Source organism: Pelophylax lessonae (genome assembly GCF_965119305.1).
Source record: "Pelophylax lessonae genome assembly, chromosome: 4".
Taxonomy (NCBI): Eukaryota; Metazoa; Chordata; class Amphibia; order Anura; family Ranidae; genus Pelophylax; species Pelophylax lessonae.
In genome coordinates this window covers 401,734,683-401,755,043 of record NC_138771.1, presented here as the reverse complement: position 1 = coordinate 401,755,043, position 20,361 = coordinate 401,734,683, and the positions used below count along the sequence as shown (strand labels likewise).

The 20,361-nt window shown below is 47.3% G+C and overlaps 1 protein-coding gene across 2 annotated transcripts in view; it reads right to left on the bottom strand.

Moving 5' to 3' along the window:
* The window catches only part of UBE2B (ubiquitin conjugating enzyme E2 B), a 267,642-nt gene that overhangs the window by 104,616 nt on the left and 142,665 nt on the right, over nucleotides 1–20,361 (bottom strand). The window contains exon 4 of one of the 2 annotated variants that reach the window (XM_082252701.1): nucleotides 15,565–15,654. The exons of the other annotated variant lie outside the window; for it this stretch is intronic. Coding sequence (XP_082108827.1) covers nucleotides 15,565–15,654 — 90 coding nt within the window. The remainder of the gene's footprint in view (nucleotides 1–15,564; nucleotides 15,655–20,361) is intronic. 2 annotated transcript variants of the gene reach the window in all.

Below are 20,361 nucleotides of genomic sequence, written 5' to 3'. Positions count from 1 at the left end.
AATCTCTATTTCTGGAGTGAATCCCCTTTTTTATACATCCCAGTATTCTGTTGGCTTTGCTTGCAGCGGCTTGGCATTGCATGCCACTGCCAAGCCTGTTGTCTACCAGTACCCCCAAGTGCTTTTCCATCCTAGACTCACCCAGAGGTTCCCCCCCTAGTGAGTAGCTTGCTTTCTGGTTTCTGGCCCCCAAGTGCATTACTTTACATTTTTCAACATTAAACCTCATCTGCCATGTAGTTGCCCACCCCGTTATTTTGTTCAGGTCCGCTTGCAAGGTTTCCACATCCTGCATAGAAGATATTGGCAAGCCTAGTTTAGTATCATCTGCAAATAGTGAGATTGTACCAGATATCCCCTCCTCTAGATCATTTATGAATAAATAAAACAGGATTGGTCCCAGGACAGAACCCTGGGGGACCCCACTTTCCACAACCGCCCTATCCGAGTACTCCCCATTAATCATCACCCTCTGGACTCTCCCCTGGAGCCAGTTCTCTATCCAGGTACTCACCCTATGGTCCATACCTACCTTCCTTAGTTTGTACAGTAAGCGTTTGAGGGGAACGGTGTCAAAGGCCTTTGCAAAGTCCAGATACACCACATCCACAGGCTTTCCTTTATCTAGGTGGCAGCTCACTTCATCGTAGAAGGTTAATAGATTGGTTTGGCAAGAACAATTTTTCATGAATCCATGCTGATTACTACTAATAATACAGTTTTCATTACTAAAGTCTTGTATGTGGTCCCTTAACATCCCCTCCAAAATCTTGCAGACTACAGAGGTTAGGCTGACCGGCCTATAGTTACCCGGGATACATCTCGGCCCCTTTTTAAATATTGGTACCACGTTGGCTTTTTTCCAATCAGCTGGCACCATACCCGTCTGTAAACTATCCTTAAAGATCAAGAATAATGGTCTGGCAATCACCTGGCTGAGCTCTTTAAGAACCCTCGGGTGCAAGCCATCCGGTCCCGGGGATTTATTTATGTTAAGTTTCTCTAGTTTAGTTTTAAGTCTATCTTCTGTTAGCCATGGCGGCACTTCCTGAGGTGTGTTGTTTAGTTTGGCCTTACAAGCTAGGTTCGTGTAGCCCCCCGATTCTTTTGTGAAGACTGAAGAGAAGAAATAATTTAACACTTCCGCCTTTTCTCTGTCCTCAGTGGCCATATTTCCTTTGTCATCTTTTATGGGGCCAATGTGTTCTGGCCTCGCTTTCTTACTGTTTATATACTTAAAGAATTTCTTGGGGTTCTTTTTACTCTCCTCCGCTATATGTCTCTCGTATTCTATGTTAGCCGCCCTGATTTCATCTTTACATTTCTTATTACACTCTTTGTAATGCTTAAATGCTGCCAATGACCCCTCAGTCTTGTATTTTTTGAAGGCCTTTTCTTTAGCACTAATATGCATTATTATGTTGGAGTTTAGCCACCCAGGGTTTAGTTTTTCTATTTTAAATTTATTTCCCTTTGGAATGCACTGGCCAATCCCCTTGTTAAGTATGCTCTTGAAGCACTGCCATTTTTCCTCCGTGTTTTTTGTTCCCAGGGTTCTATCCCATTTGATATTGTCTAGCTGCGAGCGCAGTTTAGGGAAATTGGCTCATTTGAAATTCAGTGTCCTTATATTACCCTTGTGTTTTCTATTACTGTAATTAATACTGAAACTTATTGACCTATGGTCACTGTTTCCTAAGTTGTCCCGTATTTCTATATCCGTGAGCAGGTCTGTATTGTTGGTAATCAGTAGGTCAAGTACCGCATTGTTTCTTGTCGGTGCATTCACCATCTGACCCATGAAATTGTCCTGCAAAACATTTAGGAACTGCCTAGCCTTGGCTGAGTGTGCGGTTCCTTCTGCCCAGTCTATATCAGGATAATTAAAGTCCCCCATTATAATGACATTTCCCATCCTTGCTGCCAATCCTATCTGTAAAATGAGGTCCGCCTCCCCCTCCTCCCTCTGGTTGGGGGGCCTATAGCATACGCCCAATATTACCTTCCCCACCGTGCCTTCCCTTTGAAGCTCTACCCATAGGGATTCTGCCTCGTCCATAGCTTCATTATTAATATCATCTCTCATATTTACCTGTATACTGTTCTTAATATACAGACATACCCCTCCTCCTTTTTTACCTTCTCTATCTCTGCGATAAAGGGAATACCCCTGAATGGTCGCCATCCAGTCATGAGAGCTATGAGAGCTGTCAAACCAAGTCTCAGTTATCCCCACAAAATCCAAGTCCTCCTCAAACAGCAGCGCCAGCTCTCCCATCTTGTTGGCCAGGCTTCTGGCATTGGTATACAAACCTCTTTCGGTTACATATATCCTCATTTGATGTTTTTAGGCTGCTCTCTTGATTTTTCCCCATACCCACCCTGGGTTTAGGAGCTCCGAACACCCTACCGCTAATGCCCCCATTTCTGCCCTCTGAATCTTGCTTTCCACTGGCTAATTCTACATCTGTACCCTCCCCCCCGTCACCTAGTTTAAAAGCCCCTCTAACTTTGTGGCTATCCTCTCACCCAGTATGGCTGCACCCTCCCCATTTAGGTGTAATCCTTCCCTACCAAAGAGCCTGTGGCCGACTGAGAAGTCAGCCCAGTTCTCCAGGAACCCGAAACCCTCCTTACTACAACAGCTCCTCAGCCACTTGTTAACTTCCCTAATCTCCCGCTGCCTCTCTGGTGTGGCTCGAGGTACAGGTAGTATACCTCTCCCCTTTAAAGGGAATATCAGTTAAGGCCTTTTTGGAAGCCTGGTCAGCAGACCAGCTTTTTAGCCACACCATGCATCTAATAGAAATCCCCACTGCAGACACCCTGGCCACTAGCGGAGCCGTGTCCAGTGACGTATCACACGTGAACACCAGGGCTTGAGCCAGCTAGTCCAGTAGTTCAAGCACCACAGTGGGGAGCCGTTTAGCTTCCAAATTACTTTTAAGTAACTTCACTCATTCAGTAACAGTCTGACACCAGAATGTTCACAAAAATAGGTTTCAATATGGAACCCGCTATCACATGTAGATGGCGGGACAGAAACACCACGGGGTCCGCAAAAGTCGGTGATTCCGCAAAAGGATAACAGCGTTTAAAGCACAGGCACCACCAGCATGTGCTTGATGCGCTGCCATTGTTAATCAACAATATTGTGAAAAAGTTACATATAGTTACATAGTAGGTGAGGTTGAATAAAGACAATAGTCCATCCAGTTCAACCTGTGTGGGTGTGTGTGTCTCACATAGCCCTTAATGTCCTGATCCTTGAGATGTAAGTCTAAGAGTCTTTTGAAAGCCACCATACTACCCGCAGAAACCACCTCTTGTGTAGCCCTAACAGTAAAGAACCCCCCTCGTTGCCTGAGGTTAAAACGTTTTCCTCTAATCGCATGGAATGCTCTCTTGTCCTCATGCAATCCCTTCGAATGAACAGCTTTTTTTCTAAGCTGAGATCCCCATTGAGAAATGTATACAGTAAAACCTTGGTTTGAGAGTAACTTGGTTTAAGAGCGCTTTGCAAGACAAGCAAAATTTTCAAATAAGTTTTGACTTGATATGCAAGCGATGTCTTGATATATAAGTAGCCTCAAGTCACAGCTGAGTATAAAAGAGAAGAGAGGCACCTCTAAGTGTAGCAATATGGTTACATTTAATGAAGGTACAACATTTAGCAACTCACATGGTTGATGATTGGAATCGGCACATCTAAGTATGCAGGCATTCGGGGTAAAGCTGTCCACATAGGACCATCCTCCGCACCGCCATCTACGTTATCCCTTCCATGCTGCCCCTCGCTTTCAGATCGCTTTACTCAAGGGTGGTCTTCCCGGTCAGGATTACAGACTAGCAGCCGGCGGTGCAGAAGATGGTCTATGTGGACAGCTTTACCCCAGATGCCAGCATACTTAGATGTGCCTGTTTTATTCATCAACCATGTGAGTTGCTAAATGTTGTACCTTCATTAAATGGAACCATATTGCTACACTTAGAGGCGCCTCTCTTCTCTTTCATACCCTGTAGCTCCTGCTGGATTTTGATTATAATCCCCTTGTGGAAGCGGCTATTTGTGGATGGACATTTTATGGTTACACAACCAATCACATTGCTATAATCTTTTTATTTGGACTATAAACTGAAGGACTTATGAATAAATGGTTGTGGAACGGATCATCTGAGTTTCCATTATTTCTTATGGAGAAATTCGCTTTGATATAAGAGTGCTTTGGATTACAAGCATGCTTCCGGAACGAATTATTCTCGCAATCCAAGGTTTTACTGTAAATTGCTATCATGTCCCCCCTCAGGCGTCTCTTCTCCAGGGAGAATAAATCGAGCGATTGCAGCCACTCTTCATAGTTAAGGTCCTCCAATCCCCTAATCAGTTTAGTTAACCTTCTCTGGACTCTCTCCAGCTCCAACACATCCCTCCTGAGGACTGGCGACCAGAACTGGACAGAATACTCCAGATGCGGTCGGATCAGAGTCAAGTTAAGAACAAGGAAACACCTTTCCTAATTTTTGGGATTTGCGGGAGTCAAAAGACACCTGCGTCCCCGGCGCTGTAGATTCATCAGCCCATTTTAAAGTTTCCGGCACAGAAACTATAAATGCTTCCACCAAAGCGCGTTCCCGTGCGGCAGCGGATGAGGATAGGTCAGAATGCGAAAACACCGACCCATAGGCCTGGCGGCCATATCTACCTCAGAGTCCGAGGTCACTGCCGATGGAGGTGAAGACAGAGGGCGTTTGCGGCTGGCAACACTTTTAATTACAAAATAACATAATTGTAAAATTGCTGTGAATTCAGGTCGGGGACTGTGACCCAGAAGAGTCCGCAGCCGCACCTAAGGGGTCTGTAGTTGAAATTATATCCTGGGACTCCATATTTAAACTAATTAGAAAATAATGCAGTGTCCCTTTAAAAGTTGCCAATCGCGATCCCACCGCTTTCTCAGCTGTCTGCAAAAACCCCACCAGTACAATCTATAGCAGAGTGTATGAGGGGAAACCCACAGGAGACCCCCAGAAAATGTTACCAAACTGCTCCTTGCCCTCCTCAAGAGGCTGCCAGCATGTTCTGTGAAAATGAAAGTAAAAATGAACTCACAGGAAAAGGAAATTACAGCCTGGGTCTTTGCTAGAATTAAAGTGCCATGCCACATGCCTGTCAAGTGATATGGACCACAAAAAATGGCCGCCCATGCATTCCTATGGGGAACTAACAAAAAAATGGCTTCTCATGGATTACAATAGGAATATAGAAAGCATGGATCTACAGCAAAAAGGTGACCCTCACGGCACGCCATGTGGTCTCCAGGAACCACAAAGGGGGACCCCGAACAGTAGGCTTCAGAAGGTCCCTAGGAAGGAACCCCACCAGGACAAGCCACCCCTACTAAAAAGGCGCTGCAGAGGCCGTAATATTCCCGCCCCCCCCCCCCAAGGTAGGAACCTGCTAAGGGTAGGTGGAAAAAAAGGCTGAGGGATTTGGGCCCAGTCTGTCTGAGAAGCCTGGGGAACCGAGGAAGCCCGAGGGTCCGACTAATTCCAGGGATGGTGCCCACCTCCACCCTGAGACCACCAGAGGTTTTGGGGTGACCATACTACTCACCATACCACGGTACCAGGTGGGCACCACTCCAAACAGATCACCTCCCACCCTGGACTGGGGCACTGCCAGCCAGGGGGAACACTGCGACTCAGGGCGTTCCATGTTGATCGCGTCCCAGGGACACGGTCCACTCACAGGCTTATCCCCATCTGTCGGGGCACTGTCATGGTGAGGCCTAGTTCTGGACAATAACCTGCTCACGCTCGCTGGCCAGGCTGGGAGACCTTAAGGATCTAGATTATCCAGTCCAAACCCACAGCCGGCTGTTGCTTGTAGTTCTCCAGGTACTAACGAATTTAAAAAAATTCCCTTTAACAGCTAAGACCAAAGTCCCAGCAGGAGCTAGGTCCTATTCCTAAACTAGGCAGAAACAAACTGGCTGCTGTAGCAGAGTGTGTGGGGTTATGCCTGCAGGGACAGCCCCCATAGGCATGGTAAAGCTTTTTCCTGCCTAGTGCCTATTCCTGATTGGAGGAGCATAACCCAATGGTCTAAGAAGATATGGAGTTGCATCTGTTGATGAACGATAGAGAAATTTGCAATTTGAGTAAAACAAAAACGGTTCAGAGGAAGGCATCTCCAACACAGTATTGCAATGGGAGTGAAAGGACCTCTATGCGTAGAAAAAAGGATCTATACGGTAGAGGCCTTTGTTCGTCCATCTCCTAAAGGCTCTGATTTCCATATCTGGAGGGAAGGCTGGGTTGTGAAATATGATCTTGAGGAGTAAAGGCTGACACTAAAGTTGTTTTAGTGAGAGCGGGATCCCAAAGAACAAAAGAGTGGTAAAGCGTAGGTGCCAGAACAGGTGGTCTAGATTTTGTGGTGCGCAAAAAGGAGAAAGTTAATCACGTGCGACGGAATGGCTAGCCGTTCTATAGACATCCAATCAGGACCTTCCCATCAGGAATATACTCCAGACAATTGCATGAATTGTGCCACCTTATAATAATATGTAAAAAAATCTGGAACGCCCAACCCTTCCTTCAGCCTGGGTGCATAAAGGGTGACTTGAGGCAGTCTAGGACCTTTAGAGCCCCAAATAAACGTAACAGTTGTTTAATTAGAACAGATATAATAATTTGGGTAGCAGGGTCATTTTGACAGCGGAAACTTTTCCAAACCACGAAAAGTCATGTAACAACCAATGCAAGAGAAGTACAGTCAGGCGATGGAAAAAGGGGGGATAATTATTCGAGTAGAAAGACAAGTAAGATGTAGTAAGGACGACTCCCAGGTATGGTAAAGCTTTATATTGCCACTGAAATGAAAAAGCCTCTCTAAGGCATGTAAGCAGTCTAGCAACAGTATTAATATTAAGAGCTAGAAATTTACACGTTAAAAGAAAAGCTGGATATTGCACCAAATTCTTTGTCAGTACTAATAATGAGGTGAGAGGAGATATGACAAACAGAAGCAGGTCATCTGCAAATAAAGCGCACTTACAGTATCTCACAAAAGGGAGTACACCCCTCACATTTTTGTAAATATTTTTAAAATCTTTTCATGTGACAACACTGAAGAAAGGACACTTTGCTATGCTACAATGTAAAAGTAGTGAGTGTACAGCTTGTATAACAGTGTAAATGTGCTGTCCCCTCAAAATAACTCAACACAGCCCTTAAAGTCTAAACCACTGGCAACAAAAGTGAGTACACCCCTAAGTGAAAATGTCCAAATTAGGCCCAATTAGCCATTTTCCCTCCCTGGTGTCTTGTGACTTGTTACTGTTACAAGGTCTCAGATGTGAATGGGGAGTAGGTATGTTAAATTTGGTGTCATCACTCTTACTCTCTCATACTGGTCACTGGAAGTTCAACATGGCACCTCATGACAAAGAACCCTCTGAGGATCTGAAAAATGAATTGTTGCGCTACATAAAGATGGCCTGGGCTATAAGAAGATTGCCAAGACCCTGAAACTGAGCAGCAGCACGGTGGCCAAGACCATACAGCGGTTAAAAAGGACAGGTTCCACTCAGAGTAGGCTTTGCCATGGTCGACCAAAAAAGTTGAGTGCAAGTGCTCCGCTTCATATCCAGAAGTTGTCTTTAGGAAATAGATGTATGAGTGCTGCCAGCATTGCTGCAGAGGTTGAAGGGGTGCAGGGAAAGCCTGTCAGTGCTCAGACCATACGCCGCACACTGCATCAAACTGGTGTGCATGGCTGTCATCTCAGAAGGAAGTCTCTACTAAAGATGATGCAAAAGAAAGCCCACAAACAGCTAGCTGAAGACAAGCAGACTAAGGACATTGATTACACAACTTTTAAAAGTAAGGACATGGATTACTGGAACCATGTCCTGTGGTCTGATGAAACCAAGATAAAAAATGATTTGGCTCAGATGGTGTCAAGCATGTGTGGCGGCAACCAGGTGAGATGTACAAAGACAAGTGTGTCTTGCCTACAGTCAAACATGGTGGTGGGAGTGTCATGGTCTGGAGCTGCATGAGTGCTGCAGGTACTGGGAAGCTACAGTTTATTGAGGTAACCATGAATGCCAACATGTACTGTGACATACTGAAGCAGAGCATGAACCCCCTCCCTTTTGGAGACTGGGCAGCAGGACAGTATTCCAACATGATAACGACCCCAAACACACCTCCAAGACGACCACTGCCTTGCTCAAGAAGCTGAGGGTAAAGGTGATGGATTGGCCTAGCATATCTCCAGACCTAAACACTATTGAGCATCTATGGGACATGTGTCCCTGTGTCACTCAGTCACCCCCCCCCCACACACGTTAGTAAGCACCAGGCATACATTAACCCCTCCCTCTCCAATAAAATTAACCCCTTCCCTGCCAGTGTCATTTTTACAGTAACAGTGCATATTTATAGCACTGATTACTGTAGAAATGTAACTGGTACCCCCAAAAGTGTCAAAAATGTCAGTCAAGTGTCCGATCTGTCCACCGCAATGTCGCAGTCCTGCAAAAAAAAAAAAAATCGCAGATCGCCGCCATTACTCGTTAAAAAAAAAAAACACCAAAAACGACAGAAATCTTTCCCTTAGTTAGTAAACGCAATAACTTTTGCGCAAACCAATCAAAATACGCTTATTGTGATTTTTTTACCAAACATAGGTAGCAGAAAACAATTGGCCAAAAATTTAAAAAAATTTTGATTTTTACTTTTTTTTGGGGGGGGGGGAATTTCATATAAAAGAAATGTTAAAAACAGAATTTTTGTAAAATCTTACCTGTAAAATTCCTTTCTCTGAGTCCTCCGACAGTCGCCGCCTCTTCATATTCGTCACAATGGGGTATTTGACTTTGCTCCGTAGGAGCAGCTAGGCAACAGAATATGTCAATATTAAAGCTTTTAACATATCCCACCCCCAGGGGGTGGTCCCCTCAGTCAATACCCTCCTACTTCCTGTATCCATACCTCAGTTTCAGTAGAATAGCAGTAGGGTACATAACAAACCCCAAAAGAGGGGCGGGGGCGGCGACTGTCGGAGGACTCAGAGAAAGGAATTTTACAGGTAAGATTTTACAAAAATTCCGTTTTCTCTTACGTCCTCCGACAGTCGCCGCCTCTTCATATTCGTCACAATGGGGACGTCCCAAAGCAGTGCAAACATGAGGGGTGGGAAACGCAGCCGCGCCTAAGGCAACGCAGTCTCCACATCAGAGAAAGGAACCTTACCAAGGGAAGGAAACCAGCTGGGCAGCATGAAAAAACTTGCTCAACAGAAGCAACAACCCAGGAAAAAACAAAACAACCTAGGGATAAAAAATATATCCCAAACAGCCAAAGGTCCAAAAACAAGGGACCCTAAGGAACTGCCGCACTAAGAACCTTGCGGCCAAAGGAAGCATCCGCCGATGCCTGAACATCCACCTTGTAGAACTTTGAGAAGGTGTGAACGGACGACCAAGTCGCCGCCTTACACACCTGGGCCACAGAAGCCCGATGATGACAGGCCCAAGACGTACTCAGAGATCTGGTAGAGTGCGCCTTCACAGGCATGGGGGGGAACTTTCCCCTTCAGAGCATAGGCCTGTTCAATGGTCTGTCTGATCCATTTGGCGATGGTGGAAGCCGACGCCGCCATGCCCTTCCGAGGACCTTCTGGAAGGACAAACAGAAATCAGACTTGCGAAAAGATTCAGTCGATTTTAGGTAAACCCTAATTGCCCGAACAACATCCAAGGAGTGCAAATCCACCTCCTTCGGATGTTTAGGTTTCGCGCAGAGCGAAGGCAAGACAATGTCCTCATTGAGGTGAAATTCCGAAATCCTCTTCGGAAGAAAGGAAGGGTTAGGTCGCAAGACCACCTTATCCAAGTGAATGACCAAATACGGAGACCTGCAGGACAAAGCTGCCAGCTCCGACACTCTGCGAGCCGAAGTGATCGCCACCAAAAAGGCGACCTTCTTGGACAACATAGACAACGAGATCCTCCTGATCTGTTCAAAAGGAGCATGTTGTAACACGGATAGAACAAGATTCAAGTCCCAAGGAGGCAGAGGTTCCCTCCTAGGAGGGACCAGATGCCGCACCCCTTGAACAAATGTGCTAACCAAGGAGTTAGACGCCACAGGACGTTGAAAAAGAACGGCCAGCGCAGAGACCTGACCCTTGATCGTAGCCAGCGCCAAACGCTGGTCAACACCCGTTTGAAGAAAGGACAACACCCTAGACACCGAGTATGTGCGAGGGGAACACCCCCTGGACTCACACCAGGCAAAATAGGCCTTCCAAGTACGGTAATAGACCTTCCCCGAGGAAGACTTCCTCGCGTTGATCAAAGTGTGAATGACCTCAGGGGAGAGACCCCTATCCTTCAGGACCTCGGTTTCAACAGCCAGGCCGTCAAAGCCAGCGACTGTAAAGCAGGATGGAATATTGGTCCTTGAGACAGAAGATCTTCTCGAAGAAGAGGCAGACGCCACGGGGCGTCGACCGCCAGATTCACGAGGTCTGCGTACCAGGACCGGCGAGGCCAGTCCGGCGCCACAAGAATCACCATGTGCGGTTCCGAGTTCAACCTGCGAAGGAACCTGGACAGCAGTTGAATCGGTGGGAATGCATACATCAGTCGGTACTGATGCCACGGAGCTACCAACGCGTCTGACGCGTCTGCCCGAGGATCGCGCGTTCGTGCCACGAACCTTTCCACCTTGTTGTTCAGACGAGACGCGAACAGGTCCACATCTGGAAGACCCCACTTCGCGCACAACATCTGGAATACATCCGGGTGGAGGGACCATTCCCCCTGGTCCAGGGACTGGCGACTCAGATAATCCGCCTGCCAGTTCTCCACCCCCGGAAATGTGAACCGCCGTTATCGCCGGGACGTGCGTCTCAGCCCAAGACAGAATGTCGGCCACTTCACCAGCCGCTCGGGCACTCCTGGTGCCCCCTTGGTGGTTGATGTAGGCCACCGCCGTGGCATTGTCCGTCTGCACCCGAAAGGGACGGCCCTGCAGCCTGTCCGTCCAACGTCGAAGGCAGAGATTTATCGCTCGCAATTCCAGAATGTTGATCGGAAGGGAGGATTCCTCCTCCGACCAAGTTCCCTGGGCGGACAGAACGCCCAGAACACCACCCCAGCCCGACAGGCTGGCATCCATGGTGACCACCGTCCGTGAGAGAGGACGAAAAGACTTGCCCCCCGACACCGCCGGGGACTGGAGCCACCACAGAAGATCCCTTCTGGTGCGATGACCCAACGAAATCTGGAGATCCAGAGATTGCGGTCGCCCGTCCCACCTGGACAGGATCTCCGCTTGGAGATCCCGCGTGTGAAACTGGGCGAAGGGAATCGCCTCGAAAGCCGAGACCATCAATCCCAAACATCGCATGCACGTCCGGAGTGACGAGCACGGAACGTCCCTGAGGGACCTGACTTCTTCCTGAAGAGTCCTGAGCTTGTCGTCCGGTAGGAAGACCCTCGTCTGGACCGAGTCCAGAATCATTCCCAGGTAGGGAAGACGAACCGACGGGCACAGGGTCGATTTTGGAAAGTTTATCATCCAACCAAACTCCTGCAGAGTCTGCATCGTGACGGACAGGTCCTTCACCAGACCCTGGCTGGACGCAGACCGAACAAGAATGTCGTCCAGATACCCCAGGACAGAGATTCCCTGGGCTCTCAACAAAGCCAGAACCGGCGCAAGCACCTTGGTGAACACCCGTGGAGCCGAAGAGAGACCAAAAGGTAGCGCTACGAATTGGTAATGATCCTCCGCAATGGCGAATCGAAGGTACCTCTGGTGACCCTCGAAAAAAAAAAAGGTACGCATCCTTCAAGTCGATGGAGGCCATGAATTCCCCCGGAACCAGGCAGCCACCACCGACCGCAGGGATTCCATGCGGAACTTGCGAACCCGCACAAAGCGGTTCAGAGCCTTTAAGTCCAGAATTGGACGCACCTTGCCCTCCTTCCTGGGCACGGTGAACAGATTGGAATAAAACCCCCGAAATCTGTCCCGATGAGGCACCGGAACCACCACTCCCTGAGCTTGCAGGTCCCGCACCGCCAGGTGCAGATCCCGCAACCGCTCCGGAGACAGTTGAAGATTTGAGGGAAAAAATCTGCTCGCCGGCCGAGAGAGAAACTCGATCTTGTAGCCAGATCGAACGATTTCCTGAACCCACCTGTCCTGAACACGGGCCATCCAGGGTTGAAGAAAACCGAGCAAACGTCCCCCCACCCCAGAACTGGGTGAGGGCGCCCCTTCAGGCCGCATTGTTATGGGCAGCGGATCCGGGCTGGCCGGACTTCTGCTTACCTGTCCACGGCTTCTTTTGGGAGCCTTGACCTTTGAAGGGCTTGCCCTTATAGTGCGACCGAAAGGCACGAAAGGACCCCTGAGAGGGCCGAAAAGAAGCATGCTTCTTACCCGGAGCAACCTTAGCCTTGTGGGATTGGGGTAAGAGCCTGCTCTTACCACCTGTGATCCCTTTTATCAGCGCATCCAAAGGTTCGCCAAAAAGGCGAGATCCCGTATAGGGCAGATTAGCTAAGGTTTTGCACGAAGATTGGTCCACAGACCAACACTTCAGCCAAATCAGGCGGCGTGACAACACCGCCACGCTGTGCACACGTGCAGCCAACGGGACTATATCCAAGTCTGCATCACACAAATACATGACACCCTGATGTATTTTATCTACCATAGCCAGCGTCGCTGGAAGGGCAGAGTCAGCCACCAGGACGCGCCTAAGTACCTGCGTCCAATCCGCGACAGCCTGAGCTGCCATAAGAGAAGCAAAAATAGCTTTTAGCATGGAACCGGTAACCGAATAAGTATGACGGGCAAGTGACTCCAGCCTCCTGTCCGTGGCATCCCGGAACACCGGGGTATCCTCAGCAGGAATCGCAGTGGACTTATTCAAAACCGCCACCGCGTGATCCAGCGGAGGAGGCACACACCAACGTTCATCAGTAGCGGGTGAGAAAGGATAACGCAGCTTGAACCTACTTGGCAAAGCAAATGGCTTCCGTATATTGCGCCATTGTTCACTAACAGCGCGCTGAAAATCCTCAGTGCAAGGAAAAACCTGCGATGATTTGCGTCGTCGCTGCGTCCCATAAGAGGCCAGGACAGCAGGAGGACAAGGCTCATTCTGCAAACGCAGTGTTTGTTTGATAGAAGCAACCAAGTCATCCATGGGTGCAAGCTCTTCAGACGAGCCAGGGGGGGGAATTATCAACCCCTTCAACCTCAGCCTCCACTTCAGACCCTACAAGGTCCAGGGACGAACGGGACCCCGATAAGGAGACCCCAGCCCTAGCAGCCCCATCACCATCACCCTCTGAATCAGAGGAAACTCTGGGCCGTTTTTTGGATTGAGCAGCCACAAGCATTTGCACCTGAGCAACAAGGTTAGCCACAACAGTAGCCAAATCACCCCCCTCGGGGGAAGCAGCAGCAGTCCCCTGGCCCCCCACTAAGGTGAGAGGAAATTTGCTTTCCTGAGAATCCATGCCCCCAAAAGTGTGTTAGGAAGAAAAGGAGTACTGCCCCTTTAACAGCGCGGCGAGCGCAGCCCACCACACACAAGCACACACCGACCCCCACAGGGATAAACACAAAACTTAGGCAAGGAATACAGGGATAAGGAAGATAAACCTGGAGAGACCACTCAGCTGCTGCACCGATCGCTGTTGCTCAGGGAAAGGAAGTGAGGAAACACAGACCGCTCCCATAAAGCCTATGGAAGGCTCCACAAACATGGCCGCCGGTGAGGGTCTAGCAAAGGCAGAGCATGCAGCGCTGACATGCGGCCCGAGCGATCGCCGCCAAAATGGCGGCGCTTGGCGCCAAAAACGCCGCTCCTATCACACAGATATGGCCAGCACACGCCTGCAGCTATAATAAAAATGGCGGACCGCCGTAGCGGCCGCCGCATGTATGCACCAACATGTATAACATCATGTCCTATAACTATACAGCATGTCACACAGATAATCACAGTATTGACACTGAACAGTGTACAACAGCCCCTCTCCTTGCAGCCCACAGCAGCATTAAACCAGACAGGGAGCCCAACAGGCATGCAGGGTTACACAGTCCCAGACTGACACCCACTACACAGACAGGTCCCCACACAAAGTACACTTACCTCCTGAATGGCGTGGGGAACCCGCACAAGCGATCAAGCCACTGCACATGTGACAGGGAGAGTCGCAGCCAGGACGCAGTAGAACTGCGGTGCGAAACCGCATGGCGTCCAGTGAGGTAGCCACCTCACCATAGCATCCCTGCAGCGAACAGGGATGGGTCGTTCACATATGCCAGGAAAAATACCTGACTGAACGCTCGATGGCAGGCTGGGAAGCCACTGGCCCACAACCTGCGATCAGGGGGGCCAGCCCGAGACCCAGCCCGCGCGATCCTCTTCATCAGAAGAACTAACTAATGCTGACAAAAGTAACAGCTAGGTAAAGAGAGAGAAAAAACTCAAATAAAATCAAAAAAAGAAGATAAAGGCTGAGACAAAATGTCCCAGCATAGAGACATCCAGCCACTCCTGAAAGCTAGACAATGAAAACTGAGGTATGGATACAGGAAGTAGGAGGGTATTGACTGAGGGGACCACCCCCTGGGGGTGGGATATGTTAAAAGCTTTAATATTGACATATTCTGTTGCCTAGCTACTCCTACGGAGCAAAGTCAAATACCCCATTGTGACGAATATGAAGAGGCGGCGACTGTCGGAGGACGTAAGAGAAAATAGTTATTTTTTCAAAATAAATGCTCTTTTTTTGTTTATAGCGCACAAAGTAAAAATCGCACAGGTGATCAAATACCACCAAAAGGAAGCTCTGTTTGTAAGAAAAAAAGGACGTAAATTTCGTTTGGGTACGGCGTCACACGACCGCGCAAACAATTGTTAACAGTTAAAGTCGCACAGCGCCGAATCGCAAAAAGTGGCCTGGACGCAAGACAGCAAAATCCTCCGGTGGTAAAGTGGTTAATATCAGGATTATCCCGGATAGCATCTCTATTACAATCGCAGAGAGCAAGGGGGATAAGGGGCATTCCTGACAAGTACACCACAAAATATCTATAGGATCGGAATAATACACCACCAACCTAAATTTTGCCTATGGATAGGAGTACAGGGTCCCCATGATCTGGAGGAAACGTGGTCCAAAGCCCCACTTATTTAAAATCAAGAACATGTAGGTCTAGGACACTGAATCAAAAGCTTTTTGTAAGTCCAATCATAGCAGTAGACCTTTTTGGGAAGCACCACCTGCCTAGTTGGTTTGTATCAGAGAAATAAGATCAAATCGCCCTTCTAATGTGGCTTGAACCTTGCCTGCCAAGAATGAAGCCCACCTGATCCTTATGCATATATAATGAGTTAAAAGACGATAGAAAATGTGATTTTAAAAAGGAGCGTGATTCTTTTCTATACCCACTGTACATAAATAGGAAGCAGTTTAAAACCAATTTTATGATTACTTGTTTCCAACCAGCACTCACCATTTGGATGAAACATTTTTGAAACAAATCTAACAGTTGGAGGTTTGTTTGGATATTCTTCTGAAAATTCTATAATGAGTTTAAATGTACCTGGAGGAAGAAAGAAAACATAAATTGAACCTAATGGCAAAACAGTGTATCTAGATTTTATATGAAAATAAAATCTACTCAATCCATTCATTACAAAACTACCATTGTCATAGAATGAGAAGGACGTTACCAAGTATCTAAGTAATACTAGTCACTAAACAAAGATAATATATTCTATCAAAACTATAGGTAACCAAAATTAAATAGTTTCCTCAGAGGAAATTACAGCAGTGCACTAGGCAATGACATAAGCAGGAACTAAGAAGTAAAGATTGGAAAAGGTGTTTAAGATGTATGTTAGGCTCCTTTTACACGGGCACCTCCATGGGATGGAATTCGCTTGCTCAGCATTGCTTAGTTGAACCCCTGCTGAGCAGGCGGATGACAGGTCTGTCTCTGCTCACTGCGCAGAGTAGAGACAGACAAAGTCCCGCTCTCCTCTATGGGGAGATCATTTATCCGATCCGTTCCACCAGATGGATGGAAAATAGGACCACCATCTGTCTGGATTTTGCGAACAGGATCAGGGCGGATAGCGGCGGGTGTCAGCGGACATGTCACCACTGACATCTGGTGCTTCATAGGGGTGAATGGAGTCTCTGATCGGGTCCAAACCCACCAATTCAATGGCTTCTCAAAAGAAAGTTTGTAAGAAATGTTCAATGTTATTTAACTTAATCAAACATATCAAATCAAACATATCAAATGTTGTTATTGGCACGTATTGGTGTTTAAATTTACATTCTGCCTACTAGCACAAGCACCGTGTATGCGAACATGCCTCTGGTGATACAATGAGAGAAAAAAGTATTTGATCCCGTGCTGATTTTGTACGTTTGCCCACTGACAAAGATATGATCAGCCTAAAATTTAAATGGCAAGTTTATTTTAACAGTTCGAGACAGAACAACAAAACCATCCAGAAAAACGCATTTCAAAAAAGTTATAAATTGAGTTGCATTTTAATGTGTGAAACAAGTATTTGACCCCTTTGCAAAACATGACTTGGTACTTGGTGGCAAAACTTACATAGTTACATAGTAGGTGAGGTTGAATAAAGACAATAGTCCATCTAGTTCAACCTGTGTAGGTGTGTGTGGCTGTAATCATCTCACATACCCCTGAATGTTCTGATCCTTGAGATGTAAGTCTAAGAGTCTTTTGAAAGCCACCATACTACCCGCAGAAACCACCTCTTGTGGTAGAGAATTCCACAATCTTGTTGCCCTAACAGTAAAGAACCCCCCGCGTTGCCTGAGGTTAAAACGCTTCTCCTCTAATCGCATTGTATGCCCTCGAGTCCTCATGCAATCCCTTCGAATGAACAGCTTTTTTTCTAAGCTGGGATCCCCATTAAGATATTTATAAATTGCTATCATGTCCCCCCTCAGACGTCTCTTCTCCAGGGAGAATAAATCGAGCGATTGTAGACGCTCTTCATAGTCAAGGTCCTCCAATCCCCTAATTAGTTTAGTTGCCCTTCTCTGGACTCTCTCCAGCTCCAACACATCCCTCCTGAGGACTGGCGACCAGAACTGGACGGAATACTCCAGATGCGGTCGGACCAGAGTTTTATAAAGTGGAAGGATTATAGTCTTATCTCTGGAATGCATCCCTTTCTTTATGCATGCTAATGTTCTGCTGGCTTTGGCAGCTGCCGCTTGACATTGCATGCTGTTTCCTAATCTATCATCAACTAAGACTCCCAGATCCTTCTCCATTTTTGATTCCCCCAAGGGCTCCCCTCCTAACGTGTATTGTGTTTTTATGTTTTTAGTCCCCAAGTGCAAAACCTTACACTTCTCCACGTTAAACCTCATTTGCCATGTCGTTGCCCACTCCATTATTTTGTCCAGGTCATTCTGTAGGATATCTGCTTCATGTTGTGAAGTTATTGCCCTGCCCAATTTTGTGTCATCTGCAAAAACTGATATCGAACTACTGATCCCGACCTCAATGTTGTTTATGAATAAATTGAACAAGGTTGGTCCCAAGACTGAGCCTTGGGGGACCCCGCTTACCACCTCAGACCAGTCTGAGTATGCGCTGTTTATTACTACCCTTTGGACACGCCTTTTTAGCCAGTTCCGTATCCAAGAGCAAACCATGCTATCGATACCTGCAGACCTTATTTTATAAATTAAGCGCTTGTGGGGAACTGTATCAAACGCCTTAGCGAAATCCAAGTACACCACATCCACTGGTCTCCCCCTATCTAGCTCACAGCTCACCTCCTCGTAGAATGTTAGGAGATTGGTTTGACAAGAACGCCCATTTGTGCTGATTACTGCTGATGATGTTGTTGTCTTTAGCAAACTCTACGATATAGTCCCTTATCATCCCCTCCAGAAGTTTACATACTACTGATGTCAAACTGACAGGCCTATAATTTCCCGGGATATGCCTCTGGCCCTTTTTGAATATTGGAATCACGTTAGCTTTCTTCCAATCCCCTGGTACATCTCCTGTCCTAATACTGTCAGCAAAGATCAGGAACAGTGGTCTCGATATAACTTTACTGAGTTCCTTGAGTACTCTCGGATGTACGCCATCCGGGCCTGGTGATTTGTTTGTGTTAAGTTTATCCAGCCTTTCCCTGATTTCCCCCTCTGTTAGCCATAGTGGCAAGTCCTGTGTATTACTACTAACCATACAGTCATGGTCAGTGTACCCCTCCTTTTCCTGTGTAAAGACTGACGAGAAAAAAGCATTCAGCACGGTTGCTTTTTCAGTGTCCTCTGTAACCATCCTCCCATCATTGTTAATTATGTGTGCAATATGCTCTGCCTTAGTTTTTTTGCTGTTGATATATTTAAAGAATTTCTTTGGGTTTTTTTTACTATCCTCTGCTATTTGTCTCTCAAAGTTGATTTTAGCCATCTTGATTTCTTGTTTACTTTTCTTATTTGCCTCCTTGTATTGCTCGAAAGCCGATACTGTGCCCTCTGATTTATACTTCTTGAAGGCCAATTTTTTCCCCCTAATAAGTTTTTTGACGCTACAGTTTAGCCATCCAGGTTTGGCTTTGTCTCTTCTAAATTTATTTCCCATAGGAATGCACTGCAAGATGCCTTTGCCTAATATGTTCCTAAAGCATTCCCATTTTTCCTCTGTGGTCAGGGATCCCAGGGTTTGGTCCCAGTTTACCCTTTCCATCAATGAGTACAATTTTGGAAAGTTTGCCCTTCTGAAGTTTAGGGTTCTTATGTTCCCCACTTGCCTTGTTATATGGTTATTTACACTAAATGTGATCATCCTGTGATCGCTAGAGCCCAGGTTGTCCTGGACTCCTACCTCCGAGATTATGTCTGGGTCATTAGTGAGCAATAGATCCAGGACTGCGTTTTCTCTGGTAGGGGAATCCACCAACTGTGACATGTAATTATCCAGTAAGGTTTCCGTGAATAGACGGGCCTTCTGTGAGTGTGCAGTCCCCTCTTCCCAGTCAATGTCGGGATAATTGAAGTCCCCCAATACGATGACAGATCCCAATTTTGCCACTTTACCCATTAGTGCTAAAAATTCCAGCTCTACCTCCTCCCCTTGGTTAGGTGGCCTATAGCAAACCCCCACAATTACTTTCCCCTTTTGTCCTTCCCTATGGAGTTCAACCCACACAGATTCTAAATCCATGCTCATCCCATCCGTAATGTCACTCCTTTCTATCACCTTTATATTGTTCTTGACATAGAGACATACCCCTCCCCCTCTTTTTCCTACCCTGTCCTTCCGGTACACCGAATACCCTTGGATATTGGCCAGCCAGTCATGTGAGGGGTTGAACCAAGTCTCTGTTATTCCCACAAGGTCTATGTCCTCCTCATGTACTAACATTTCCAACTCATCCATTTTATTAGCTAGGCTCCTGGAATTAGCATATACCCCTCTTAGTTTTACGGAAGTTAAACGTGATTGGCGGTTATGTTTATTCCTGTTTGGTCTGAGATTTTCCCGCACAGACCTGCCAATTGACATTGTGAACCTACTGTCGCTGCTGACACTACAGCTGCCTTCTGTCCTCTGCTCCCTCCCTCCCGACTCTACTTCTGAGCCCTCCCCCCCGTCTCCTAGTTTAAAAGCCCCTCCAACTTGGTGGCCATCTTTCTCCCCAAAAGAGCTGTACCGTCCCCATTAAGGTGCAGCCCATCCTTACTAAAGAGCTGGTAGCCTACTGAGAAGTCAGCCCAGTTCTCCAGGAACCCAAACCCCTCCTTCCTACACCAATTCCTCAGCCACTTGTTAAGTTCCCTAATCTCCTTCTGCCTCTCTTGTGTGGCTCGAGGTACAGGCAGTATTTCAGAGAAAACCACCTTGGAGGTCCTTTTCCTCAATCTATTACCTAAGTCCCTGAAATCATTCTTAAGGATCCTCCACCTACCTTTAACTTTGTCATTAGTGCCCACATGCACGATGACCGCTGGGTCATCCCCAGCCCCCCACATCAATCTGTCTGCCAGATCTGCGATGTGCCGAACGCGGGCGCCCGGTAAACAACAAACTGTTTGGTTCACGAGATCTTTTTTACAGATTGCCCTCTCTGTCCTCTTGATAATTGAGTCCCCAACTACCACAACCTTTCTAACCTTTCCTGAGTTACCGCCCCCCTTCTTCCTGGAGCCTTCCCTCCCCTGGCAGCTGGGGGAGGGTGCGTGCTCCAGCTCTGCCACCCCTGAGCTGATATCCCCCTCAACCTGCAACTCGGCAGAT